The following is a 27303-nucleotide window of genomic DNA, read 5'->3' as shown; positions in this document are numbered from 1 at the left end:
GTTTGGAAAACTGAAGCTAAACACTGTCATACTGGTGCACATGACCACCAGTATAAATATTCCACGAGGATTAATATAAAATTATTTATATGTATGTATAAGTTAGGGTTAATCATTTACTTAACCTTAAATTAATAAGCAATTGCTTAAGTTTCATTTTTACTTCATGTGCATATAAAGACTATTGCATTAGACCACTTCGGCCTTGTCTAATTCTGATTTACTTGACAAAAGACCTGGAAAATTTGCACTTTAATGTAATATATTTGACGTCCTGCCAGCATTGTTGACACGCCCCACGTTGTCCCAGACAAACGTCGTGTTTGTCCCACATTTAGTTTGCTGGGATCTGGTCACCATCCGCCCATCTGTGTTTGTTTGTTGAATTAAAATAAAATAAATAAATAAATAAAATAATTCTGACAGTGTGACATGCCTCATGTTCTTCATTTTAATTACATTAGTTTTTAAGACATTTCATTTAAATTAGACACTGCAGGGGGACAGATAAATGATGGGAGGTAACAGGAATGACAACGGTCATCATTCAGGTCTTGAGCACCTCGTCTGACCAACAACAGTACACATATCATCTATTATTATTATTTTTAGTGTACTCATTTCCAAAAGCCAACACTGACATAAACTCTCTGACGATGAAGTCCAACTTCTACATAGAAAACAGACCAAACCTGCTTTGAAAAATCCAGAATACATGAAACGTTCACCTTTAAATCTGCAGTGGTCACGACTAGAAACACAAACAGGCAATCATACAGCGCTTTGTACACAACAGACACACACAAACAGACAGACACACACACTCACAACAGTCTGGGCAGTTCAGCACTGCAGCCAGCTGCTTTCAGAGACGAGCTGAGGCTATCGGTCTCAAACATGCAAAAGAGGAAAGGGCTCTGCCGGAGGAGGAACTGGAGGAACTGATTTATACAGAGTTTCTGAGGTTCATATGGTCATTTAGTTTCCTGCCAGAAGATCAATTCCATGTAGTCTGTCAGCTTTCAGCAGAGGTGGTGGTGGTGTGTTTGTGTCCCAGCTGTGGGCCTCACTGAGAAGTCTGTAAGGCGGCCACTGGCCAAAAGAGGAAGTTGAAGTTGAGAGATCAAATAAATAATAATAATAATAATGGGAATTAAAAAAAAGCTCTCTTCATTAAAGCTTTACTGTGCCGCTGCGGTTGTGGCAGAGTGACATGCTGCCAAGGACACATTAGAAGGGGAGGAAGTCATGGATTTTGGAGTCTGACACCTGAAAAAACAAAAAAAAGTTGTATAATACATGTATAATATGTACAATCACAGATTATTGAGATTATCCAGCTGAGAAAAACACAGATAAACCATCAGATTAGGGCAAGAGGGTGTGGCTAATCCTGAATAATCCCATTTACTGTAGAGATGCTCTGATGCTAAACCATTTACAGTTCACAAGTCACATGCACAGGCTGAACAGTGGAAGCGGGTTTCAAACACAAAAATGACAAAGTATTCCCAGCTCTATTTCCAGATGTAGAAACATCTGAGCAGCAGCAGCAGCGTGCAGTAAGTGTATGCCAATAAAGAAAGACAACATATGTTTTATTTATATGAGAAGAGGCTGCATTAATTTGACCTCACCAAGACTGGGACTTTCGAACGCCTTTCTCCTTGGTGGGCGAGCTGTCCACCGAGGGACTTTGGTTCGGTTCTGCGTCCTTCGAGCGATCGACTGAGGCGGTGTTTGGAGGAGTCATGTCCAGCTCCAGAAACATGATGTTCTCAGCCTGAACACATTAAGAAAACATTACCTACAGTCAGTAACGCATTATATGGATCAAAGTATTGAAGCCCCTTAACAACAGGTGTATAAAATCAAGTAACTAGCCGTTCAATCTGCCTTTATAAATATTTGTTATTGCAAAGAGCTGGCTGACTTTGACCATGGTACTCTAATAGGATGCCCCCACTGCAACAAGTCAGTGCTTAACTGCAGAGAAACCTGCTCTGGCATTAACATCAGCACAAAAACTGCTTGCTGGGAGCTTCATTCAATGGCCAAGTAGCTCTCGGTCACGTTTACTGAATGCTGTGTTACTCTGGTAAAAGCTGAGTCCGTCAATTTCATAGCAAATGCTTTAATAAAGTATGGTGCATTTTTATAGTTAAGGGTTTTTTATGAGCAAACCAACAACAAAAAAAGAAAAGTAATGTCATGTTCCTGAGATTGTCATGATATTTTTGCCACTTGGTTTCTAGTTCCTTCAATTTCCAGTGCCTTAAGAGTCCATTATGTTTTTATTGTTCAAGTTTAGTGTTGGTTTTTATATTTCAATGAGTCTTAAGTCTGACTTTGACTCTGACAGAAAATACCATTATTAGTAAATGGTCAAAACCATAAGAGTAAATCATGCCTGAAATCTTTAAATCTGAAAAACTGATATTTAGTCTTTCAGGATGCAAAAGGACAAATTAAACTGAATATAAACTGACTGACCTATAATGGAAATAAAAATGTACATAATTTATATAACATTCAGAATAAAGATTTATGAAAAAACAAAAACATACTTCTTTACATTAAAATTTAATGATTTATATTTGTGGGCTTGTTTTATGTCCTCAAAAGGATGTCAGGTCAGCACACACACAGACACTTACCCTGTATCTGGAATGACCTCCCATCGCTATGGCAACCCTGGCATACTGGCTGATGGGTCGTTTGTATCCGACTGCAGATGCCGGCCTTTTCTTCATCTGCGAGGATTTACTGAACGGAAGAAAAGTCGGGATCAATGAGACACACAAAAACCCAGTCTGGAATCAATTCTCAAAAGGCCAAAAAAACCATCTAAAAGAAGCCAAAAAAAAGGGAGGACGCCACTCAAACAGCAGCAGAAGAAGACGAGAAGAAGAGATAAGCATATTACGCACCAGAGGTCAAAACTAAAGCCTGACTAAATTTAAGAGTTTATTCTTTTACATCAAAACCAGACGCTGACCTTTCAGCAGGAACAAGTGACTGGAACTTCCACTGGTCTTCCTCAGGGTCAAAGACCAGCCTGTTCATTATCTTATTCTTCTCCTCAGGCGGGATGAAGTTCTCTATGATCAGATACCTGCGTGTTCACAACACAGAGTGATGCAAGGTTCAGCTTGATGTCAGAAGTAATGGTTTATATCATATGCAAGTATCTGGAGTCATATGGTTGTAATAGCAAATGCACTGTGAGTAAGGTTTTAGGGCTTTATTTGTATACTTTTCACATTTTAAACTGAAAAAATTGATTTTCTTTGAATTTGTAAAGTCTTTTTTACTCATAAACACTAAACCTACTGATAAATGAACTCTTGCTTAGAAGCTTTTTTATAGGTTTAGCTGTTTCTTCAAATCAACATAACTTAGCTATTTAACTGGCTGCACAAAACCAGGTTTAAAAGAAAAGATTAACAAATACTTTATGGTATTATTACAATACTGTTACAAAGCACTTTCACTGCTTAGAGAAATTTAAAAAAAGAAAAAGAAGAAAGAGCAGCTGGCTATCACAGCTGCTAGCAGGGCTCTTTTCGGGAAGCAAAATAAGACATGTAGACTTCTGACAATAAAGAAAAGTTTACGCAGCAGGGGAGCAAACAAAAAGAATAAAAAAACTGTTACAAAAACTGTAAAAGTACTCAGTTTGGCATAAAAAAGAGCCCTACCTCTGCAAGAACAGATTTCTGGTAAAAGCATTTTTTAACTGCTTACCCTGCAGCCGTACTTTTGCATAGAATAAAAGACAACCGGTAAAAGCCTAACACAAGTTGTTCTTTAGTGTAAACACTCAGACTGCAAAGGAAGTAACTATTTAAATGAGGGATGTCACAGTCATTATACATCAAGGGCCACATACAGCCCATTTTGATGGTAAGACGAGTGAAATTTCTATCACTATAAAGATGTCTAATTATACATTTAATCCCTGAGATATTTTTAACATAAGATAAAGGGGTGCAATTTCTACATGATAAATGTATAAAATTACTGTCCTGTAGTTAGTTCGGGTTTTTTTTATGATGGATGAAAATTTTCTTTTTGTTTTTTAACCATAATTTCCATATTGGAGAGTATAAAACGGGAACTTTTCTGTCATTTAATTGTTTATCTATTACTTAACTATTTTGGTGTAGTATGAGTGACTGTGAGGAGGTCTTTATTAGCAGGTAAAGATGTAAAATTTAAAAGCCCAAAAATGCATGCCCTCCATCATATTTTCTAAAGCCGTCCTGCGGACCAGAATGGGGTCTTTGCTAGGCCAATACTGGCCCCCGGGCCTTATGTTTGACGGATTTATTGATCTTTAAATGGGGCTGATTGCTTTGAAGAATCCCGTACTATATGTGATGATTTTTGAGCACTCTTTGTGATTTGTGGTTGACTCACTTGAACTTGAGCTCTCTGGTGAGCTCGTTCTGAGTTTGCTCGAGCTCCTGTCTGCTCCTCACGTGCTCGTCGTTCACGTCCTTGATCTCCACTTTGATTGCCTGGAGCTTGGCGTACAGCTGGATGAAACGACAAAGACAAACAAGCGAGAGGAGCGATCAGACCCGAGGTTCCCAGTGAAGATGAACTGGTCTACAACTCGCTGCAGCTCGGTTGCCCATAGCAACAGCACTGGAGGCACTGGTGTCTGGTGAACAGGCCAGCCAATGGGAGCTCTCCTCCTCTAATTCCTCCTCCTGGTTCCTCCTGAGATTTCACACTGTTCATTCTTTGACTTCACCCGAGGCTTCAAACATAAAGGCGAATCCTGACTTCAGCCGTGAATCATGACACTGCAGGCTCTGCAGCTCGGACACGGACAGCAAAAAAAAACAACCCCAAAAATCAAATCCATAAGAAGCATCTGGGGCAAATCTCCATTTTAGGACAGATTTTACCAGATGCTAGCTTAAAAATGTCAAATATCTTAAAAACCACCTGGAATTGGATTTGACAGTTAAATTTAGACTTCAAACCTGAGGCCTTAATGTTACATTACAGAAAGGTACTCTCACTCTCTTCTTATGCCAAGAAAAAATGTGGCTAAAAGTGCTTTTATCACTGAATTCTGGTCCCTGTTGGTTTTGCAGTGTTTCTGTTTTCCCCAGTGTCCATCCTGATTTTTACTGTTAGCTTTAATATCCCCGGAAGTTTGTTTTTCCTTCTGTTCCTCTAGCCTTTTTGCTTCAGTGCTAACTTGGTTTTAACTTTTGTCATTTAGTTTTGTTGACTTATCAGCTTTGGAGTAAAGCTTGCTCTTTGCTTTATGTCATACTCTTGTATGCAGTTGCTTCCACCTCTCTGCAAAACCATGATAATATGTCCTTTTGTCCCTGAAAATCTATTTAAGCTTGAAATTAATTTAATTTCAGTGAATTCATTCAGTTAACACACTAAACAATACATGGACACAACAGGTATTTAAGTTTTGCAGACATGTGAATTCTTACACCGTAGCAATAATTAATAATGGTAGCAGTGTTGTATCAAGTGAATAAAGGCCCAGTTGCACAGGCCTAGAGATTGGTCTGCAACCATCTTGCAACAAACTGTTACAAGGGAAAAGTAAGTATTCCCCAACTAGTTGCTAGTGGCTGATGGAGGTTGTTGGGAAAATGACTGTAAAAGCCAGAGTCACACAGACCTAAAGATCGGACTGTGACACAATGGCAACTACATGTTCCTAAGAAAAAATGTTTATTCCCCATCCAGTGAATGCTCAGGTCGCTAGCATATTGCTACTGTTTGAACAGCAGTGACAGCACTGTCCAGCTACTCTCCAAGCTGTAGTTAAATTAAGAAAATGGAGAAGGTTCACCTTCAGAATAAAAGCTGTGCCTCAACACTACAGCCAACATGCTTAAAAAGGCAAACCTTTTTACTTTTTCAAGTTTTACTACTGCTGGGTGAGTATCAGCGAGTATTTGTAGACAAACATGAAAAACTACAGGTAACTGTGGCAATCTGCTTTTTTTTTTTTTTACGTCAACTTAACAGTTAATGTGATCAACTTCTCAGTTGATCATTAAATAATGACTTTGGAAGGAAAAAAAGAAAAAAAATTATCATTAGCTATTTTAAGAAATAGAGTTCTGAAATAGTTTTTTTTTTCTTTTCCAGCAAACAAGGTGTCAGTGACATTTTTGTAGTCACTGAGCGTTACGGACTGCCCACTGAGTTTTGAATGCACAGCGTGAAAAACACCCCCTCTTTTCTTCAGCCTGACAGCATCATGCAGTGTGAGAGGAGTAGATGGACCCACGTTCGGGAATCAGATCAGCAAAGGATCATTAGTTACATTGTCGCCCGCACTCGCACAACGGGCCGCTCGGTGTTAGTCCTGCTGGTCGCGTCCGTGCAGCGAGATAGGGAAGCGGAAAGAGAGGGGAAGGATGTAATAGGTTCGGTGTTTGTACTGGTGAGGGAGAGGTTTAGTGAGTTACTGGGGGATTTGGAGCAAACTGACCATTAAGTGAAGGAAGACTGAGAAGGTTAGTGCAGAAAGCGTGAAGACGTAAAACGGCAGATAGGGAGGAAGGGAGGGAAAGGGACGGCAGGACAAACCTTGAGGTACTGAGATTTAAGTGTGTGTCCGAACGAAGCGAGTGTCCAAGTCAAGGGGTCATTTGTGATCCAGGTCAAAGGTCAAAGGGAAAGAAGGGGGTAAAGAGGGACATTCTCACATTAGGAACAAAAAGGGAAGGTCTGTAAGTGTGTGCACGTTAAAACACACCTATACTACTATGTCTATTACCTCTTTTGCAAAAGTGTGTGCGTGTGCAGAAACGAGGATATCTACTGTTTTTCTACTTGTGTACATCAGATTTTTTTCTGCATCATCAGGATATTTTACCTTCTTGAGTTTCTTTGTCTTGGCTTCGACCTCCTGCTGCAGAGAAGTGAAAGTCTCTCTTAGTTCCAGCGTCTCTTCATCCTGAATCAACACTTGCTGCTGGATCTCGCGCTCCTTACGCGTCTGAAAGCAGAATGCAAATATTACCCTGTTTTTTTGTGGATTCCCCTCAGCTCTGGAGTGTTTTTATCAATTCAGGCTGCAGAAAACACTAATTACTGTAAATGTTAAACAAACTGCTGCAGAAAATATTTCTCCTAAGGTTTTAAATGTATGCCTGAAGTATGAACTGTGCAGCTGTACTGAGTAAATTAGTGTACTACTGCAAAAAACTGCTTTACCTGCTCCGCTATCTCCTGCCTTTTTATCTCCAGCATCTTCTGCTGCTCATTGGTGTGATCTATGATGTTCTTTCCACCGACCAGCAGCTTGCTCTCCATCGCCTGAAAAAACAAACAACATTTTGATTCATATTTCTGAAGCTACTTTATTACATGCTTATATTCTCCGTCAAATGCCACACATCCTGCAGGTTCTATATTTAATGCCATATCAAAAAGTCACTAAACAGCTAAAGTTTAAAGAAGCACACTGTTAAAAATGAAAGTGGAAAAACAGTTTTTGCTGTTAAACGTCATTAGGAAAGCATCCTCAAATGAATTTCTGGACACACAGTTCATAAAAGCAAAAGGAAAATAATAATAGTAATAAATAATGTGTAGGGCAGTTAGCACTGTTGCCTCATAGCAAGAAGGTCCTGAGTTCAATGCCACCATTTGAAGCCTTTCAGTGTGGAGTTTGCACGTTCTCCCTGTGTTCATGTGGGTTCTCTGCAGGTACTCTGGCTTCCTCCCACAGTTTCCATAGGTTAATCTAAATCATTTGAAGGTGAATGATTCACTGTCTCTATGTGTTGGCCTGGTGACAACTAGTGACCTTTCCAGAGTGTACTTTGCCTCTTTCCCTATGGTAGGTGAGACTGCCTCAAGCCCCCCTGTGACACTGATAAGGATAAGCGGAAGAGGATGGATGAATAATGTGTTCAAAAGGAGTAAGAAGCTTACATTTACGCAGCATTTAATGTGCCTCTAGATCACTGTTTATACTCACTAACAGCTCATGCCAACTACTAATTATGTTAATTGCCTGCTGTAAATTGATACTAACTGGATCACAGTAGATTTGTGTTTTCCTTATTATTTCTTTTGTGATGCTCTTTTAAAATTTGCCCAAACAATACAACACAAATAATAGTGGATATTAGCAGGTATAAAACCCCTGTTATTAATATAAATCAAAGGCTTAATATAGAAATTTCAGCTGACGTCAACCCTCGCTGACAAAAATTGAACGCTGATGGAAATGAAGAACTAGAAAGTTTGTCTTCTTTGCTTTTGAACCTCTGTGAGGTCAAGCTAAGTTCATCTGGACATTAAACAATTGGGTCTTTGTGCGTGTTCGTCAGTGCAGACTTTGTGCTGATGAGGCAGACGGACGCTGGAGGCTGGCAGCTTAGCATCGACATGACGACACGCGACAACAAGCTGAGCTCTGCTGAAACTCTGCAGAATCACAAACTGTGTCCAAGTAAAGCAGTGCAAAGTTACAGTGTAAAATATGTTGTCACGTTCTTGTTGTTGATTTTCTAAAGGTAATGAGCGATAACCACTTTTAACAAAGACATTCATTGAGATTAAAGTCTCCTTTTCAGGGGTTACCTGGCAAAGAAAGCACACGCTGTGTATGATCTGTGCATATGGCTTTTGAGGCTTTTGACAATAAAGCTGACTTTGACTTTGACTATGCTCTAGTGCCACTGATGGTTACATGTCCTCCTACAATTGCACACGTATTGAGCTTCTCCCAGTCAGACTAATGCTTCTTGTGGAGTCTTGTTTCCAACCCAAATGACCACAGTGACTCGTTTGCAGACCTGTGAAAGGCTTTGAGGTAACAAATAAGGCGAACGGGCCAAATCTGTCTTCGTTTTAGTTCAATATTGTGCAAATGCAAGAACTCAATGCAAAGCATGAACGCGCCACATCTAGTGTTTCAACCACAGATGGATGGACTTGACATTTTGTGCACACACTCATACCCTCATTAGGATTCATTGTAATAGCTTTGTTGATCTCTTAAGCTTTGATCTTAACCAACAATAATTAATAATGCCTGCACATTTTTACTTCTGCTTTGTTGTAACGTTTGTACAGGGACAGTGTCATGGCCCTGGTGTTCTGTAGTTTTTGTTGTTGTTTCTAGTTGATCCGGGATTCGGTCGCTCCCCGGTCTCTGGTGTTATTTTTACTTCAGTGTATTCTTCATGTAGCGTCAGTCATGTCTTTTAGTTACTTCTTATTTTATTTTGAAGGTTTGTTTTCTCTTGTGTCTTATTTTGGTTTTACTTCCTGCTCCTTTCCTTGCCCTCGTTACTTTTATTGCTTTAATTTCTACTTTTTCTTATATGAGAAAATGTAAGTTACAAGTATCATGTATGTCTTTACTTGACTGTTCCAAACTCAATATCATTTCGAGCCTCTGATTACAGCTTTTCTAGTTATTTGCAGAGATTAAAGGCCTGGAGTCACAGCGATGCAATTTTCAAGTTATGAAAATTGCACATGTTCTTGTCATTATCTTCCTCCCTGCTCTAAAGGAAAATTTAAGTAACAAGGAAATACAGGAAGAGAGGAAAACGGAAATAAGCTCCCACAGACGGACAATGCATTGGTCACATTCCAGATTACAAAAAGACAGTGTGTGCATGTGTCAACTCTGTGCAGCCTATATGGTTTTCGCTCTCCACTGGGCTGTATGGGTGAGCACGAAAACGCACTCTTACACCCAAGCAGAGGACAGTGGAGTCCTTCAGAGGGGATGCGTCTGCAGCAGGTTTCCACAGAACGCCTCTTTGTTTTGAGCTGTCTTTGTGTTTGGTGTGTGAATGTGTCCGTGAGCGACTGGTTCGCTGTGCTTTGTGTTCTGTCATATTCTTTCAGCTTCATTAAAGGGCCGATTCATGTCAGGGATTTTCCCTCTCATGCATCCTATGTCTGCCCTCCCTGACAGGCTAGCTGGATCCCTTACACACAGTCTTTATGATGTGAAACGTCGGTGACTTAAATGGCCACTTGACATGTTGGATTTAACTCAAAGTTTGACTTTTACTCCACAAGGAGTCTGTCTCATTCATCATGCACTAATCTTGTAAAGCAAAATCACGTTTTAGCTTAATTCAAAATTGCAAAAACGTTTAAATCTAAATCCAGAACCCTCAAAGTGCTTCCCACGGGTGCTTGCACATTTCATTCATCCGCAATTCACACTGATATATTACATACTTGCCCAGGCAGCATTTCTCTCCAATAGCAACCCTTCTCCTCTCCCAGTAATTACACACTAAGCCTTCTTAACTTTAACAAATACAGCTGGTGGCAACAAATTTCAGAGCCACCTTACTAACAATTAAAAAAATACTGGTGCCAGTGTTCAGTCTCCTAGCAGATGCACCTGTGGTATGGATCTGAAAACTCTGCGTCACCTCATTCTCGAGTTATTGCATTGACAAAGTCAAGACAAAAATAGCAATTACTGCGCTCTGTACAGACACGTCACAAGCGCTGATGAAAGTGTTTAGGGTGTTCCTCTTTATGCCTGGGCAGAGACTAATCATACGCTGGCCCTCATTCAGAAATATTTTTTAATAAAACGCCTTTGGTTATTTCATTATAATCGTCCCTTTAATCGTCCCAGTTGTTTCTAACAATTTTTAAAATCTCCCAAAAAACTTGAAGCTCAGTTGTGCACTAAAACAGGGAAAAGGATAACACTTTTGTCATACTTTTCCCAAGAGTGCAAAGGCGAGTGTCAGTTACTGCTGTAACTGACAAAAGAAAAGGAGTAAATTAAGAAGAGACTGGAAGTAAAACAAGCATGAACTTGGGGTGAAGCTTCACTGGATGGTGAGGGCTGCAGGTCTTGAGAGAGTTCAGAAGTTACCTTCAGATAATTAAGTAACAAAAGCTACCTGTTATCTGCTTATTAGCCCAATACAAGTGAGTTTTTCACAGCAGAAGGCGCTCTTTACAAATGGGCGCTGGGGGGAGGGGTTTGTGGCGAATTGTTGTCTGCTGATTATAAAAAGCTCCACTGTGAGCCTCAGTGGGTTCATAAAACTGTGTCAAACCCCAATTACACCCATTCACAGATATAACAGATATAACAACATCCAATTAAATTGGAACAATGTTGGTGTATACTGCACATAAATGCTGGTTAGTCTAGATACAAACAGCCTGCAACCAAGAGTGTATCTTCTGCACTGATTTCCAGTCTTAAATCAAAATTACATTTAAAACATAGGAAAAAAATGAGTGTCACACTGGGACGAGAACAATATTTCCATCAGCTGTTATGATGAAAATGAAGAAAACAGTGCAGTGGCGTCCTTTATGTGAAATAAGAAAGCATTTTTACCAATAAGGTCAGAGTTCATGAAACAAAAAGAAGGTTTAAGAGTGGCCTAGTCAAGGTCTGGACTTGAATTAGTTTGAGATGGTTTGGCTCGCTCATAACGCTCCACTGTGGCTAAATTGAAACAATTCTGCAAAGAAGAATGACCTCAAATTCCTCAAAAGCGATGTGAACGAGTCCTCGCCCGTTATTGCAAATGACAAACACAGGAGTTTAGTGCTAGTGGCATTAAATGGACTGTGGTGTAGTTGTTTTAAGGACTTATTCTGATTAGATTTAGCCTGAGGAAAAATTCCTTTGGCTCTTCGCAGAGGGACCAAAGGTGATGCTGTCTTCACTTTTGTCACAAACAGGTGACCCGTAGAGACTTCAAGCAAAAGTCTTCTATCTTCTAACCAAACCTTTTAATCTTTGCAACATACATGTTCAATAAATACATTCAATAAATTGAAACGCTAAGAAAGAAAAGTCATGGTTATGGTTAAAAGGACTTTTAAATCTTTGCAAACTTTTCTGATTAAAGCTGCTGCAACAAAAGCTGATATAAAGAAGGCAGGAAAACAGGAAGAGGTCGTGGGGAGGAGGACGATGACTCAGGGTGGAAGCCAAATGACCTTCACTCAGATGACTGTCGACTCACTGGAGTCATGATTCTGTTTCCAGACATCCAGGCAGATCAAGGTTTCAGTCTCACACACAAAGCCTTTCCATCACTTTAAAGGACATCATATTGACTTACACTCCTTTTATGATTTATCCAAACCATAACCATTAACAATATGTGCCAAACCTTAGTCACAACCTAACCTTATACTAATCTTGAGTCAAATCTTGGTCCTAAAATTAAATGATGATATACAAAGATTCAGATTTATGTCCCTGCAACATGAGTAGTACAAGCAAACACACACAGCTCAGTTAAGGTTAATGTAAGCATGCTATGTTGGCTAACAAGATACAACTATAAATGACTTTTATCATAAATAGCTAGTGCTAAACAAGGCTTAAGCAAAACATACTGGAGAAACTGAACAGCCAGCTTTATACAGTAGACTCTCTTTCAGTACAATTTAATACTAAACAAGACAAAACATCACTCACGTCTCACTTTAGGGCTTAACAGAATTTATACCACAGTGACACTCGGGGAAACAGCAGATGTGACTGTGTGCAATAAACTTGTAATTTCATTGTCTTTGATACGGTTGCTTCCAAAATGAGTTTTAGTTCTGTGACCACTCGCACTCAGAAATCATCTTCAAGGAAACTCCCCAATGCTCCCAGTTTATGATTGGGTTTATTTGGTTATGTGCAATCTGTTTGGGAGAATACAAACATACATTACATAGAAATTCATCTTAAATTCTAACATTCACTTTGCAGCCAGAAGCTCATAGATAGTGTGATAGTTGCTGCAGGAATGACAATCTAACTGCAAAATAACATAGGCACTGGGTGACCTTGCTGTTTTACATGAATATAACCAGAATGCTAGCTGAGTCGAGTCCCCTTTTGCAAAGAGACAAGCAGCATTTATCAGTGCACACTGACTCAAATTTATTGCATTGTGTTGGCTGCCTGTGTTTTTATAAACTGGGCAGCAATAATTGGCAAAACTTTGCCAATCAGCCTGGAAGTGAATGCAGTTAATCCAAGTTGGACTGCAATTGTTTGGAGACAGGTTGCTTTCAATCAAAGTCACAAGCTATCACAGTGCTGATAACTTGTTGTTTATCTCACAGCAAAATTACCAGAAACTGCCAAGTTTAAAGAAACATTGTGGGAAGCAGCGGCGTCTGCAGGAGGATGCCGAAGAAGAAAACTGAAGCATTTAGAAATGCATTTGAGAGCGTGTGTGAGTGCCAGCATGCATACTTATTTATGGATATATAATCTGCCCATAAGTGTGTGCTCAGATTCTTCTAGCTGTGACTGATCCACTTGCTGATGGGAAAGTGAAGAGAATGGGAAGTGTTGCACATTGAGCTGGCTCATCAGCATCAGCCAGCCAATCACAGCGAGGCCAGGGCCCGCTGGGAGCGACTGGGCTATAAATATAATGTGACGACAACAGGTCTGTGCAGCAGAAAGACAGAAATCCTAGTGGGCAGACACACAGGCAGAAGAAAAGAGAAGTAAAAAGAAGAAGACAACTGAGTATGAAAAACAGCGAGCAGTGTAGGTCGGGACATCTCGAAGAATCTGTTTCACATTAGTCCCGGTCGATGCAAAAACCACTTAAACAGCCACGATTTGAAGCCTCAAATCTTATTACAGTTTGCCATCCATCCCTCATCAACTGCATCCTTCAAACACACGAGACAGATCCAGTAAATGCCATACAATCAGCAGAACATCTGTCTATTTTGCTGGAATACAGACACATTTGACCCATTCTTCTGTTTAGGTCATAAATTTTCACAATAAAAGACACAGATATTCATATTTGACAATAAGTTTCCTCAAAGGTTCCAATTTGTTGATATATATTAATGTAGATGATAACAAAAACACTGTACACTGTCAATCCAAGCTTTTAAATCTATACTTTATCAGGAGAAAAGAGGGTGGTGACGTTAAAAAATATTTGAGCTGTAAAATTGTGCAGCATGTACCTGCCACCTTATATCAAGAGGAGTACAACAAATTTACTGTGGCATTTCTTTCATGCTCAAAACTGCAGCAGATTTTTGCAGGAAGATTTAAACAAGACTTCAACATTTTGAGAAAAATGCAGCTGCTCGAAGAAAAGACAGCACACCAGTCCTGAAAGCGATGTGCTTTGGCCCGAGTTCTTGAGAGCTGGATTACAAACTGGTCTGTCTGTAAAGGGCTTTGTGTGTTTTCAAATGTGCTGTATAAATAAAACTGACTTATTCCTGCCTAGAGTCAAGATCTCTCTTAAGCTCTAGTTCAGATTTCTGTAGTTTTTTTGTTTAATAAATCTACTAAAATTATCTAAATAATAAGTTCATTTGCGAGTTTTAGTTACTTTCTGTTACTCTTAACTAAGCTAACTTATATCTGGAAAGCAAATATAAAACTTCAAAATGCCTAAAAGGTCTTTAAAGATTTGAGTGTGTGTAGTGATATGTGTACCACGAGGACTAATGCTTACTAATTAAGACATTATGTCTCTTCTGGTACATCTATATGAAAGAGAACCATTTATAGTAACACTGTAAACATACTTTAAGTGACCCAAGGGACATTACAGATTATAATGTAGGTACAATCACATGTAGAATCATAAAGAAGCTTACAAAATAGTGTAATTCCTTTATTTTATGTTATAACCCCTCAAAAATCCCGTTCATTACTGTGTATTCACCAATAGCAGGTAGCTGTATATGCTTGATTTGGGAGTTTTTACCTCCGATGCACCTTCTGACAAAACTCAGTTTTTGGGAAACAAACCAGCAACCTTCCACCTGCCAACCAAGTGTGTTAACCACTAAACTATGCACTGACACTAGCATAAGCTAACTGCAGTCTTTAAAATAAAGCAAATGCATGTAGAGGTACGTTTTAGACTAATTTTGACCCTAAATGTCTTTATGTGGCTTAATTGAAAGTGTTTAAATTCATTACTTAATATCTATAGAATTCATACAACATCATATTAGCAAAATATTACATTACTTGTACCCCTTTAAATCCAATTTTCACTTTCTGTGCCGTGTGAGATAACATATATTTAATATTTGATGCGTACGCGCAGACATTTCTCTCTTTCTGGGAATGTTTTCTCTAGCGAGGCAGATGCCCCCTTCGTGTAGCCAAACAGACACACATGAAAACACACATGGACACACACAGTTGATTCATCAATATTTCAGTGATGCTGCCTTCCATGCTGAAAGATGTAGAGCAGAGATGAGCTTGTGCAGTTATCAGCCTCCTACACACACACACACACACACACACACACACACACACACACACACACACAGGCCTCTGTAAGTCTCTTTAGGCCTTTCCTCTAATTTAACAGGAAGGCAGCTATGCAAACAGGATACGCCATTATTCTATCCATAAAGCTGCATGTGTGGTATCTGTGTGTGTGTGTTTGCGCGCGTGTTTGTAAAATACATTTTTCATTCTTAAACGGATACTGTGGAAAGCTGATATGCACATACCGTGTGTGCATGCACATGTATGTGTGTATCTATAGTTCCCATGAGGCAGCTGGTATTGTTGTTGACCAGGCGCTCTGATTGGTTCAACTTCAGCTGGCAGGATGGAGGACGAAACTTAATGCACATCAATTTCCTGTGATAACAAAGAACAGAGTAGAAAACTGCAGCGGGACAAATTAGTTCATGCTTATGCGAACTGAGCTACAAACTATAAGCACGAGGTACGAGTTTCAGTTATTATCCTGCTCCGGGCTAGGTTGTCCTCCACTGTTTCTCACAACGCCTGACGATGCAAAGTCTATTTTAAGTTTCCTACAAAAGGGATCAAAAGATCAAGAGTGCCAACAGAGAAAGAGCCCAGTGTTTCCCAACACAGACTTTATCTGGGCATCTTGCCATGGACGAGTTTTTATTCTTAGATTCCACTTGGTGGATTCACACTCTTAAGATCAGACTGTGCTAATAAAATTTTCTGTTAACACAAGCGAAAACTGCAGTTTGCTCTAAATTTGCAGTTACTGGTGGTGATTTCTTTAAGCAGAAACTTCACACATTTACAATGAAGATGTGTGAAATTGTCCAATTTGCAGCGCTGCTTTTCAGAGAAAGCAGCATGCATAAAATTACCAGCTGAACTAGCAGATGAGACAGTCTGCAATAATCACTGCTGTATTAACTTGCTCTGATGTCTAACCCGTCAAAGGGGGAGGTCTGAAACTTACCTTACTGTATGTGTGTTGAGGAAAATATATTTATTTATAGGGGGAAAAGGAAATAGTTTTTAATGAATGTTAGTTTGAAAGTTACTTTGAACATCACATATTGTGAAAGGATGGGTTCAAGGGTTAGGATTTTAGTAGGTTTTTCAGGTTCAAAGGGAATTTTACAGGGAAGATGAGGCTATAGAAAGAACCTAAAGAAAAGGAAAGATTTGACTGAGGCTCAAAGTTCACAAGACTTGCAAAACAAATTTGTTAGTAGTGTAAAAAAAATCTAAAAATTAAAACCATAAACTTCCAATTTGAAGCAAGAAGAAGAAAGTTAAACATGAGAGAATCGTGACTCGAGAAGAGCTGCTTAAATGCCGGTGGGGTGAAACAACAGACAGTATAAAAGGCGGCTGTAGCTTCCTGGTCTGAAAAGTGTCCTTCAAGATGGTGATGATGTAAGAATCATCTTCAGCCTTGAAAACAGAACAAACAAATGGCGGCATCAAGGTCTATGTGTTCATCTTCAATGCTTTCTACAGGTGAGACAGCTTCTTCTGAAGATGAAACAACCAATTTAAAGCTGGTTCAGGTAGGTTTAATATACTTCAAAAACTAACAGAAACGTGAAACCAGAAGGGCAGAAAAAATGATGAGAGCGCCAATGAGAGAGGCGGTAGGTAGAGGAGAGACTCTGCAGTTTTGACCCAGAAAACTGGATCTAAGAATAGTCCACATGAGGGTCGGTCACAGCAGCCTCCTGAAGAGAAGCTGCTGCATGATGCCATGAAGCTCTCCACAGCAGCTCGCTGTTTCATAACAGCATGAATCCAAAGCTCCATTTGACTGGTTCTTACATGAAGCCGAATGCCTTTAATTGGAAATCACTCTAGGAAACCTTCACAGGGGACCTTTACACTCGCTTTTCCACCAGGACATGCAGATCACTTCTCAGAGAAGTCTCCATATAAAAGATACACTAAGGCTGGTGACTCTCATCTTTTCACCTGCCTGTGGATGGGGTTACATGCACCTATTAGGGTCGCTTTAGCCTCCAGCACAATGTGTGGCCTGAACACAAATGGTAAATGGACTTGTACTTATACTATGCTTTTCTACGCTATTTGAGGAATCAAAACACTTTCTTACTAACAGCCTAATTCACCAAAGTTAAAAATTCACACACTCACATTCCACTGCAGGGCAACTGGGGGTTCTTGCTCAAATACTACAATCAACCATCTGAGCCTCAACCCAAACCCCCAAAATACCCTTTAGTGTAGGCGAGTTTAGGCGAGTTTAGACTCTTTTTGGGGTGCTCAAGCACCTTTTTTCCCTTTTTTTCTATTTATGCCTGTTGTTCTTCTAACTAATTGTTGTTTAGTCTCACTGTGCACACCCAGACACACAGCAGAGTCGCTCACCGATGGTGGAAAAACGTTCAGCAGAGAAGATAATCTAGCATCACCACAAATGCAGAGTCAACTTAACCTCTAATTTAAAATGAAACCAACAGACAGACTCTTTCTGTTTTCTCTTGTTTGAGATGATGAACTATAACTTCTGCCTACATGCATTTCAAAGAGTGAAGAAGTGCGAGCATTAATGGGTAAATTGCCTGGATTGTCAAGCCATTCAATGATCACTCTGATCATCGTTTGTAGTGGAGATCCGAGTCCATCAAACCAACCCTAGCAGACTGGTTATAAAGCATGAAGATGAGTGCTAACTGGCTGATGCTAGCCAGTTCCACAGTAAATCATACCTTTTCTTATTCTTCTTTTTGACTCTAATGATGATCATAATTTACCAAAACAACATCATGTCTTAAATAAGCGATTTAGACCTTAAAATGCTCCTGAGAATGTTTACTGAGGTCATAAATCAAGGAGGCAGTAGGATTATATTCTCAAAGATTTCTATTGCTACAAGTTTTTCAGAAAACAGAGGAGTCGCCTCCTGCTGGCCAGTAGAAAGAATGGAAGTTTGATGTCCTACCACATTTGGACAAAAGCTACATTTATCTTTTTATACTTTTTATATTTCTTCCTGATTTCTCGTTTTTTTGACGGATCATAAAGTTGAATTTTTCTTCACGTGCCTTTTGATGTGGCGAGTCTGTCAGTTCAGTCCCACCTCAGCTTTTCTCCCAGCAGAAGAGGAAAATGGTGAAAACAAGAGCATGACGTGGACATCCTCATATCATGACCTGCAGACCTAACAGGATGTCACACATTAAATATGACCACGTAAATTCAACCTGGCAGCACCTCCAGGAGGGCACACAACAGCTCTACACCGACGTCACAGCACAATCCACAGATGGAGCGCTGTACCTTGGAGGCCAGTTAGCTAACAGCACCCTGCAGAAGCACCAGCTGACCCAACACAAGGCTGGTTTCTGACCTACTTCTGTTTGTTGTGTGTGTTTTAATTGGACGGACGAGAGTGTGCAAGGGAGACAGAGACACAAGCAGAGAGGGACTCTATTGCATTACCATCTCATTTTATCTATAATTGGCTATTCCAGAGCACATTTCCAGTGCTCCATCTCTTGTCTGTTGCCTTTTCTCTCTGTCTCTCTGCCTAGTAACCTGTCTCTCACTGAACCGGAGAGCAGAAGGAAAAAAAGAACACTTCAGGCAACCTTCTGTGATTGGCAGGTTAATGTCAGCCTCAGCCAATAAAAAGGAAGCTGGGCCACAGTGCTTAGGTGGGTAAGGAACAAGGTGATCATATAAATAAATGCATGATAAATTCTATTTTCTACAAAAATCAGAGCAACAGAAACATTTTCTATTTATATTTTCTATTTATATATGATTCTCTTTTATTTGTTTTTATTATTTTTAATGAGACTAAATTACATAAAGAGGTCAACATCATCTATATTTTATCTATGATATGGAACATTAGGGTTGGGCTCTTGTGCACATAATACAAAGACAGTGCTCTATCTGATGTAGCTACTGGAAACAATAACCACAAACACAACAAACACCACCATATTTATTCTTTATAATAACATCCATTCAGCTGCTTTACAGCTGAAAGAACTGGTTATTGTCAGTGCTGAATAATCTGGGGAACAGTTTCACTAATTAAATCCTTGAAAAAGATGTCAAACTTTATATGTTTTAGAGGGATATCTTTCCTTAAGTCTGGAGGAATGCCCGGGGAGACTGAGGACACACTGGGGAGATTACATCTCTCGGCTCGGCTGACCTGGGAGCGTTCCCCTGGACAAGCTGGAGGAGGCGGCTGAGGAGAGGGAGGTCTGGGCTTCTTTGACCCAGCTCTATATAGGAGCTGGAGAAAATGGATGCACTGATCTTTCCTTGAATCATGACAGATTTTTGTGTTATTGTGGATATTTTCACATTGGCACGGTGTGTAATCTGCTCGCGTTTATAGAGACTGTTCACGCCTGATGTTGCAAAAGTCATGACTCTGGATGAAAATTAACAGGAGTAGCAATAAAAAGCCCATCTGTGGTGTATATTAATGCACTTTTAATTATTGTTTGTAAGCATTTTTGTTTTGTGACCATGCATGAGACATCTGCAAGGGCTACATCATAAATTACAGTTACCTCATGAGCTCTCAAGATCAGTGCAGAGAAAAGATTAGACTAAGTAGTGGTGTGAAGTCACATAATTTAAATTACTTTTAAACTGAGTCATGAACTGATGGCTTAAAACTTGTCAACAGTGTTCATGTTTCTGCTCATGGTATTAACAAACCCATGTGACTGAGTGCAGCAGTGTTGTTTATATGTTTTTTACTATTTTTGGAAAACAATGGAGCTCTTTTTTCAGGTTTTATCTACCGCCACAGTTATCTGTTAGATTTTACCATTCGTTGGAGCAAACAAATTAACCTTCATCTTGTTTGCTGTGGGGTATATCAGGTTTCCTTCTTTCTGATGCATCAAAGGCAGGAAATACTTCTTACCCTTAATCATCTTCCTCCCCGAGGGGAGTTTCTCATTCTCATCACTCGGCAACCACCCAGAGCCAAAGACAATCTAAATTGTGTACACAGACAGAAAATTTCATACAATTTAGCACTAAACAGATTTCATCTCATGGCTGTTTGGAGAACAACAAGAAGAAATATGAGAAGCCTCATGCGGAGATTCAAATGAAAGTGCTGCGATCAGCAGACCTATATACATTTAGCTACGTCTCGTGGGACTTCCTACACCTCAGACCTTCACTCACAAAGTGCCGAACAGTAGAAACGAGGCAAAAATGAACATGTTTACTCTGCGCTTAAAGTGGAGTATAAGCACTCTGGCTGTTTCTGCCAATTTCAAGGATTTTTCGTTTTGAGCTTGTCCAGCTGAGTCCATGAAATAAAACTCTGGAAATACATTCTGCTTCAAATTTGCATAAGCGCTGAGATGTTTTCCACATGAAAAAAACATAGAAAATTTAATTAGCAACTCAACAAGGCGAAATCTTGGGCTGTATGGACAGGATAATTTATATTAGAACACATTTACACCTATTCCTTTTTGCTAGCTGTCTTTTGGGTTCGATCTGCAATAATTTGAGTCACTAAACTTACATCTTGACTGTTTTTTCTGCTGTTGGTGCCTTTCATTGCATTGCAATGGATTTACAATAATATGGCTAATTAAGCTAGCTCCACCCTCTAATTCAAGAATGGTTTCACTCCAAAAACTCAGATGGAAATGGCCATAATGTACAGTGATCCTGAGCGGTCAAACACACTGCAACTTACAAAAACACCAGTAAATAGAAAAACACTGTAAAAGCACACATAACAGACAGGTGTTTTTGGGCAACAATAACAGATAATAATGGGACGGAATAGCTGTGGACGTGACAGAAGCCAAAACATGTGAAGGAATGCACTGAGATGCCTAAAAGAAGCAGAAGCATCTGTGTTGTGATGGCAGGGGTGCCTCCACAATGTTTTCATAGGGATGGCTATATAGAGGGCACTAAAATGTTGGGGTGTGCTAACAACCTTCTGTCTGTGCGTGTGAGCGCACTTGCAGGCTCAGGTGCAGGGTTGGAGGGGAGGGGAGGGGAGGTCGGTGACGGCGGGAAATCACGAGGAACATACAAAGTGACACAATACAAGTGCCCCCCTGGCCCCCCTTTGATGGTGGCCCTGTGTACAGGAGTAATAGATACAAGGTAATGTGTGCTTAATCGCATAACACTGTAGATATATATTTGCGATTAGCTTTTTAGTGTTAGCGTGTCAGCTTTTCCATCACATTGTTGTCTCCCTAAAAACACTTTTTTTTTTTACAAATTAGGTCTTCAAAACCTGGACATTAGATACGAATCTTTCTAATTACATTACTGTTACAGTGGCTCTTTCAGTCTTCTGTATGTAGTCTATGGTTTATTTTTGAAACTGGACGATAATACAAACCCTTTGGTTCAAAAAAATCTTTCACTCAATAAGATTTTCTTTAATTTAAGAGCCACCACTGGGTGACAATGTGCGGTAACAACTATTCAAAATTACGTTTGCCTATATTCCAATATATTAGCAACTCTTTATGTTTTTTACCCATGTTTGCAACAATATGGATATTAAGTTGTCATATATTGACTTTAGCTGCTTTGCCTACATGGAAGAAATCCACATATAGGTAAAATGGATCAATTTGTCCATGCACATCAGTTTTGTTTGGATTCTTGAGGATAATTATAACCTTTGTAAATCTGTAAAAACCCTTTCTTTCTCTGTTATTACACTTCTCCAATTGCTGCTACCGCTCTTACTGCTCTCTTTCCGCCTACACTGAATATTTTTTAACCCACTACTGAATGCATCAAGTTAACACCCCTGCTGTGGGAGCTTTTAGAGGATCTCTAGTAGGCTGAGAGAAAGTGGAAACATCAAAAATTCAAAAAACACCATTAATATTACTCCTAGAATACACAGAATATCACAAACTGATAACAGTTGAGAAGGGTTTTCATACATCATACTGCCCTTCTATTGCTCCCCTAGAAGAAACACTGAAAATGTCTTTGTCCTCCTCTCGTCTCCTTACTCCATGCCCTCGGGCTGATCAGTAAGCCGATCTGCCAGTGTCTCGTGTTGGATGGTCGGGAGACTGCAGCTAAAGTATTATAGAGTGAGTCATTCAGTCATTCTGCACGAGTGACTTATTGACTGGATATGCCCATGAATCAGAGCAACTAATTAATGCAGCTCTGACTCAGTCTTTGATTGCAGGCTGTGTGATGGCGTGTGTGATTATAGCAAAGAGAGAGCTGACATTTTAAGCTTCAGTGGCTCCAGTGCCTGTCGGGACATATGAGAGACATCAGACCAAACTGTGGATACAGGGTGCTATGTGGGAAAACACATCTATGCACAGCTATTAATAGTCCTAAATGAAGATTTAAAGAGATCTGACTGGTTTTGTAAGTGTAGTCTGAGAAGGAAAAAACTATAGTAACAGCAGCTATAGCTGTAGGAGTCTAATCAGCAATATCAGAGCAAATAACTGTAGAAATGTTTGTATTTCAAGTGAAACCATCATACTGGCACATTCAAAATACAGACTGCAGAGTATGAGTACACTAATCTGTGTCTTTGAAGGTCACATTGAGGCGTTAACAAGCTGACTGTGTACTCAGACTACAAACCAGCTTTTACAATGCAGCATACAGAGCAGCATAAGAGTCCTAGCAGCTCAGTCTCATCACAAAAATTGAAATAATCACAAAAAAGCAACCCATTTGTATCTGTGCACTGACAGACAATCTGACAGACATTAATTTTTTTGTGACAGTCAGCACTATTTTGAAAGTGTTCATCCATCAGTCTTCTTAACCACCAATCCAACTCAGGGTCATGAAAGGGCTGGAGCCTACTCGAGCTGTCATTGACAGGAAGGCAGCGGGGTGCAGTGCTAAGACAGACAGACAACCATTCACACTCACAACCACCAGTTAACCTAACATAGGTGTCTTTTGACTGTGGGAGGAAGCAGGAGTACCTGTTCCTGTGTGCAGCACATATGTTGACACATTAGAGAGTATAGATCTCCATAGCAACCGAAAAGAATAGCTTTGAAAGAGGGTAACAACTGTATTTAAACCCAAACCATGATTTTTTTCTAAACCCAAAACAGTATTTATATTGCCTAACCAAACTGTGGTCTGCAGTGTATGAGCAGTGAAATGATTCACCACAATACCAACCCTTCAGCATCCAAACCTTTAGCCCTTTAAAAGTATAAAATATTAATTTTAATGACTATTTCATAAACTGCTGTGAGACTGCACTGGTTCTATACCTTATAAGCAATCAGATTAGCAGTAAACGTTTAAAACAAACCTGAGGATAATAAACACAAACTATGGTAGAGTACAGCAATACAGAGTGCTGATAGTGCAGCAATTAAACAGACTGGGGCTTAATCAGTTCCTTTAATTAAAAAAAAAAAACAATACAATGACCAATTCATTTGATATTCATGTTTTTATATATTAGTCAATTAATCTAATTTAACTCTAATAGAACACTCAAACCAGTAGTAGTGGTGACAACATTTGTAGAAGAAGAGATGGTCTTCCTGATGCAACCCCAAAGGGAACTGGATCCTTTGCTTGTTAGGCAAAGGTGTAAAATGCTACACTAGAGAATCAGAATCAGAACCAGAATCAGAATACTTTATTGATCCCTAGGGGGAATTATGTACCACACTAAATTATGTACTAAATGTACTGAATTATGTACTACACCACTGGGCCACTAATAAGAACACTTTGTAAAGGTTAGCTAGCACATTTACTCTGAAGCACAGCTGCAGATGGATGTTTGTATGGTTAAAACTTTCAGATTACATTTTAGTGTAGGTTAAGGTCAGAGTTTGGCCTTTAGTTATGATATTTGGGATTAGAGTAAGGGTCCAAGGAGACGTGGGCAAAATACGACCCTCGGTCCGAATCAGCCTGCGCACCATCTCAATCCAACAACCACAGAGAAAAATCAATCAAATCCAACACTGTGTTAATGAATCTCAAGAAGTGTGTCTCCAGCGAGTCTTTGGGTATTCAGGCCTGTAAAACAATCTGTCATGTCCACCAAATTAACTGAATACCATACTTCAGCACCATGTGTGTCATGTTTGACTTTAGATGTCCTTTTTCAGAGAGAGTATGGCCCTCTGGAATAAAACGTCAAACCTAAAATAAGAGGATTCTTTTCTTCTACTTTAAAACAAACATTAAGATGACATTCAATAAGAGGGTTTAACATTTATTCAAATAAATCATAAAACTGTTAAATCATCGATCAATGCATTTTCTTAACCGCTTATCCACTTAAGAGTCACCGGGACACTGGAGCCTAGCCCAGCTGTTACTGAGGCATACACCCTGGGCAAGTCGCCAGTCCACTCTCAGAAATCATCACTGTACAATATCAAAAAGCTTCTGCTAACATTATCAGGGAGAAAAGATCAATTACATGTATATTTTAACAAAATAGATCTTAAAGTCCAAAATAAATGAATAGGAAGTGTTTTATTGGACCTTATTAAATGTCTCTTTTGTGATTTTTAATTCTTTAACCACTAACTTTTCCAATAAATTTGTTTTATTTCTAGTACTTTTAATTTAATCCAGAGAATTTCTGCACCAATACAATGTGTAGCACCATCTAACATCACCTATGGAGTTTTGGCATCTCTCTACACTTTTCACCATTTGTTTCTAGTTTTTGTTCTCACTGTTTAATCTCCTGCTCTCTTCTTTTATGGCCTCAGAATGTACTATTCAATTTGTCTTTTGTGTGTGTTTGTCTGGAATGGATAAAAGAAGAAAGAAAGCAAATAAGGAACAAAGAAAGACAAGAAGATTAAAAAAAAACAAGTAAACCACCTGGTTGGACTCACCTTGTACTTGGCGGTCAGCTGTTCTGTGGCTTCCTGCTCCTTCCTCAGATCCACCATCATCCTCTCTTTCTCTCCCAGCAGTTTCTGCTTCTCGTCAGCCATCAAGTCCTGGTCTCCTCTAATGGCCTCCTTCTCGCTCTCTAGCCGTTGCTCCTCCAGCTTCACGTAGTCCTCTCCCTCCTTCTCGACCTCCTCGTCCTCTTCGTCCTCAATCTCTTTCTCCTGGTCTCCGTCCCAGCTCTCGTCCTCCACCTGCTCACTCTTCTGTTTGCTCCTCCACTTCCTGTGGTTGAGCTGGGCCCTGAGGCGAGCAATCTCCATCTGGAACTCCCGCAACAGAGCATCCTTGGGGTCCTCGTTGACTCTGGGCTGGTTCTGGATGTTCTTGGCCCGGTTGGCGTACCGAAGGGTTGTGAGAGTCTCGTCGTAGTGCTGGGGGGCCGGGCCAAGTGTGGCAACCATAACAGTCTTAGCATTCCCGCCCAAAGAGTCCTGTAACAGCCGGGTAAGCTTGGAGTCCCGGTACGGCACATGTCCGCTGCGCCCATCTGCCAAAGCGGAGATAACATTTCCCAGTGCTGACAGGGAAAGGTTGATCTTGGCGGCCTCTTTCAGGCGCTCGCCCTGAACGCCGGTCTTGGTTTGCCGCTCGCTGCCAGCCAGGTCCACCAAGTTAAGGCGTCCAACCCGGATATGTTTCCTCCCATCTGGCCCAGGCTGACTGCACTCCACAGTGATCAAAAACAAAGCGTGGGACCTGGACGAATGTTCATTCATGTCTGTTGCCCCAACCGCCCTCGCCTGATTGCCCACATTCATCACCTCCTCAATCTCCTTGATGCTCTTGCAGACACAGGATGTGAGATCTTGAACATACACACCAGTCTCTGGATTCTCTCTGAGCTCCAGGGCTCTAGCATTGCCGTGATTGGGGTCAAGAAGATCCCGAATCTCCTCTCGGTAGATCTCGAGGTAGGACGCCCGCACTAGGTATTGCTTGTCAGATTGGGAGCGGGAGATGTGTGTGAAGATATGGTCAAAGGCATTGGGAATCACACCTCGTCTCTCTGGGTCCAGCCACGCTCCCTGCATGGTGTATGTCTTCCCAGTTCCTGTCTGCCCATAGGCAAATATGGTGCCATTAAACCCTCCCAGCACTGAATCTATCAGCGGCCGCACGCTCTCGTCATACAGCTCTCGCTGTTTGGAGTTTGCATCATACACTGCATCAAATGTGAATGTTTTCTGGGGCTCGCTTGGTGGTGCACGAGGGTTTCTGAGGATTACCTGTCCCAGCCGTAGATCCATCTGCACTATTCCCCCTGCAGGCCCATTGGACTCCTCTTTCCGGCTCAAAGGGCGGCATCGAACTACCACCTTCACTGACTCACTGCTCTTGTTCTTTGACATGACTGGCTTCTGTTACTCGTTGCAAACAACAAAAAGGGTAAATGTGTATTATCTAAGTCCACAAAGCCCTCTGAAGCCCTTAATGAGCATATATCCCGTCTGTTAACTGCATGTGTTTCTTTAAATCATTCATTCAAAAAAAAAAAAATCATTATGGCTTCTTGGTCATATCACAATGGAAAACAGCCACAGTGCCAAATAGCATAGACTCAGATATTTACCAATACAGATGATGAATTGCCACTGTGTGTAACAGCCAGTTTCCTTGGCTTATTGTGCGTGAATGAGCCTACAAGCAGACGGACGATCAGCACCTCTCACGCTTTGGATCGACGCTCCATTGCAGTCCGATGAAAAAAGAAAAGATCCAACAACGCCGGTAATGACACAAATCAGTTCAGACATCACACTCATATCGTCCTCGGCGTGCAGCTCCGAGGCAGACCGCTGTACGCATCCTCCCGTCCTCCGCGCAGAGATGCTCCGAGGTGGATTTGCAGCTCTCGGTCCGTCCGGAGAGACAGAGCTTCCCTCTTGTACACCCCCCTCCCACCCCAAACCCACATACACAGTCATTCAACCACCACCACACCCCACATCACTGCGGAGTGGAACAAAGAATCATGGGAAATAGAGTTTTGCCTCGCCAAAGACTCGATTCTTGTCCAAGGCTGCCACCAACTCGTTAAATGGTCATGGATGGTTTGTACAGCTGGGAATTTAAACTGGACCGTTTGCGTGTTTGTTTACACAGTGGATGCCCCCATAATTTGAAACATTTTCTTAAAATTATAGTTC

The 27303-nt window shown here is 40.5% G+C and overlaps 1 protein-coding gene across 1 annotated transcript; it reads right to left on the bottom strand.

The window, feature by feature from the left end:
* Window positions 1–428: 428 nt before the first annotated feature.
* Window positions 429–27067, bottom strand: kif3ca (kinesin family member 3Ca). The gene is made up of 9 exons (XM_003446316.5): window positions 25096–27067; window positions 7216–7317; window positions 6875–6997; window positions 4423–4541; window positions 2999–3115; window positions 2658–2766; window positions 1638–1783; window positions 1186–1269; window positions 429–1092 (listed from the first exon to the last, which is right to left on the bottom strand). Exons 1-9 carry the CDS (start codon window positions 26503–26505, stop codon window positions 1023–1025), a joined length of 2280 nt encoding a protein of 759 aa, XP_003446364.2. The 5' UTR covers window positions 26506–27067; the 3' UTR covers window positions 429–1022.
* Window positions 27068–27303: the final 236 nt, after the last annotated feature.

The sequence above is a fragment of the Oreochromis niloticus genome, linkage group LG15 (genome assembly GCF_001858045.2).
Source record: "Oreochromis niloticus isolate F11D_XX linkage group LG15, O_niloticus_UMD_NMBU, whole genome shotgun sequence".
Lineage (NCBI taxonomy): Eukaryota > Metazoa > Chordata > Actinopteri > Cichliformes > Cichlidae > Oreochromis > Oreochromis niloticus.
Note: the sequence above shows the minus strand (reverse complement) of the source record. Positions and strands in the feature narration are given on the sequence as shown.

What these genes read in the sequence shown, in the direction of transcription:
- kif3ca (XM_003446316.5), bottom strand. Translation starts at nt 26,505, where the DNA reads ATGTCAAAGAACAAGAGCAGTGAGTCAGTGAAGGTGGTAGTTCGATGC. An exon ending in GGCAGGAGATAGCGGAGCAG is followed by an intron (nt 6,998 to 7,215) that starts GTAAAGCAGTTT and finishes TTCTGCTTTCAG; the next exon opens with ACGCGTAAGGAGCGCGAGAT. An exon ending in AGACAAAGAAACTCAAGAAG is followed by an intron (nt 4,542 to 6,874) that starts GTAAAATATCCT and finishes CGTTTCATCCAG; the next exon opens with CTGTACGCCAAGCTCCAGGC.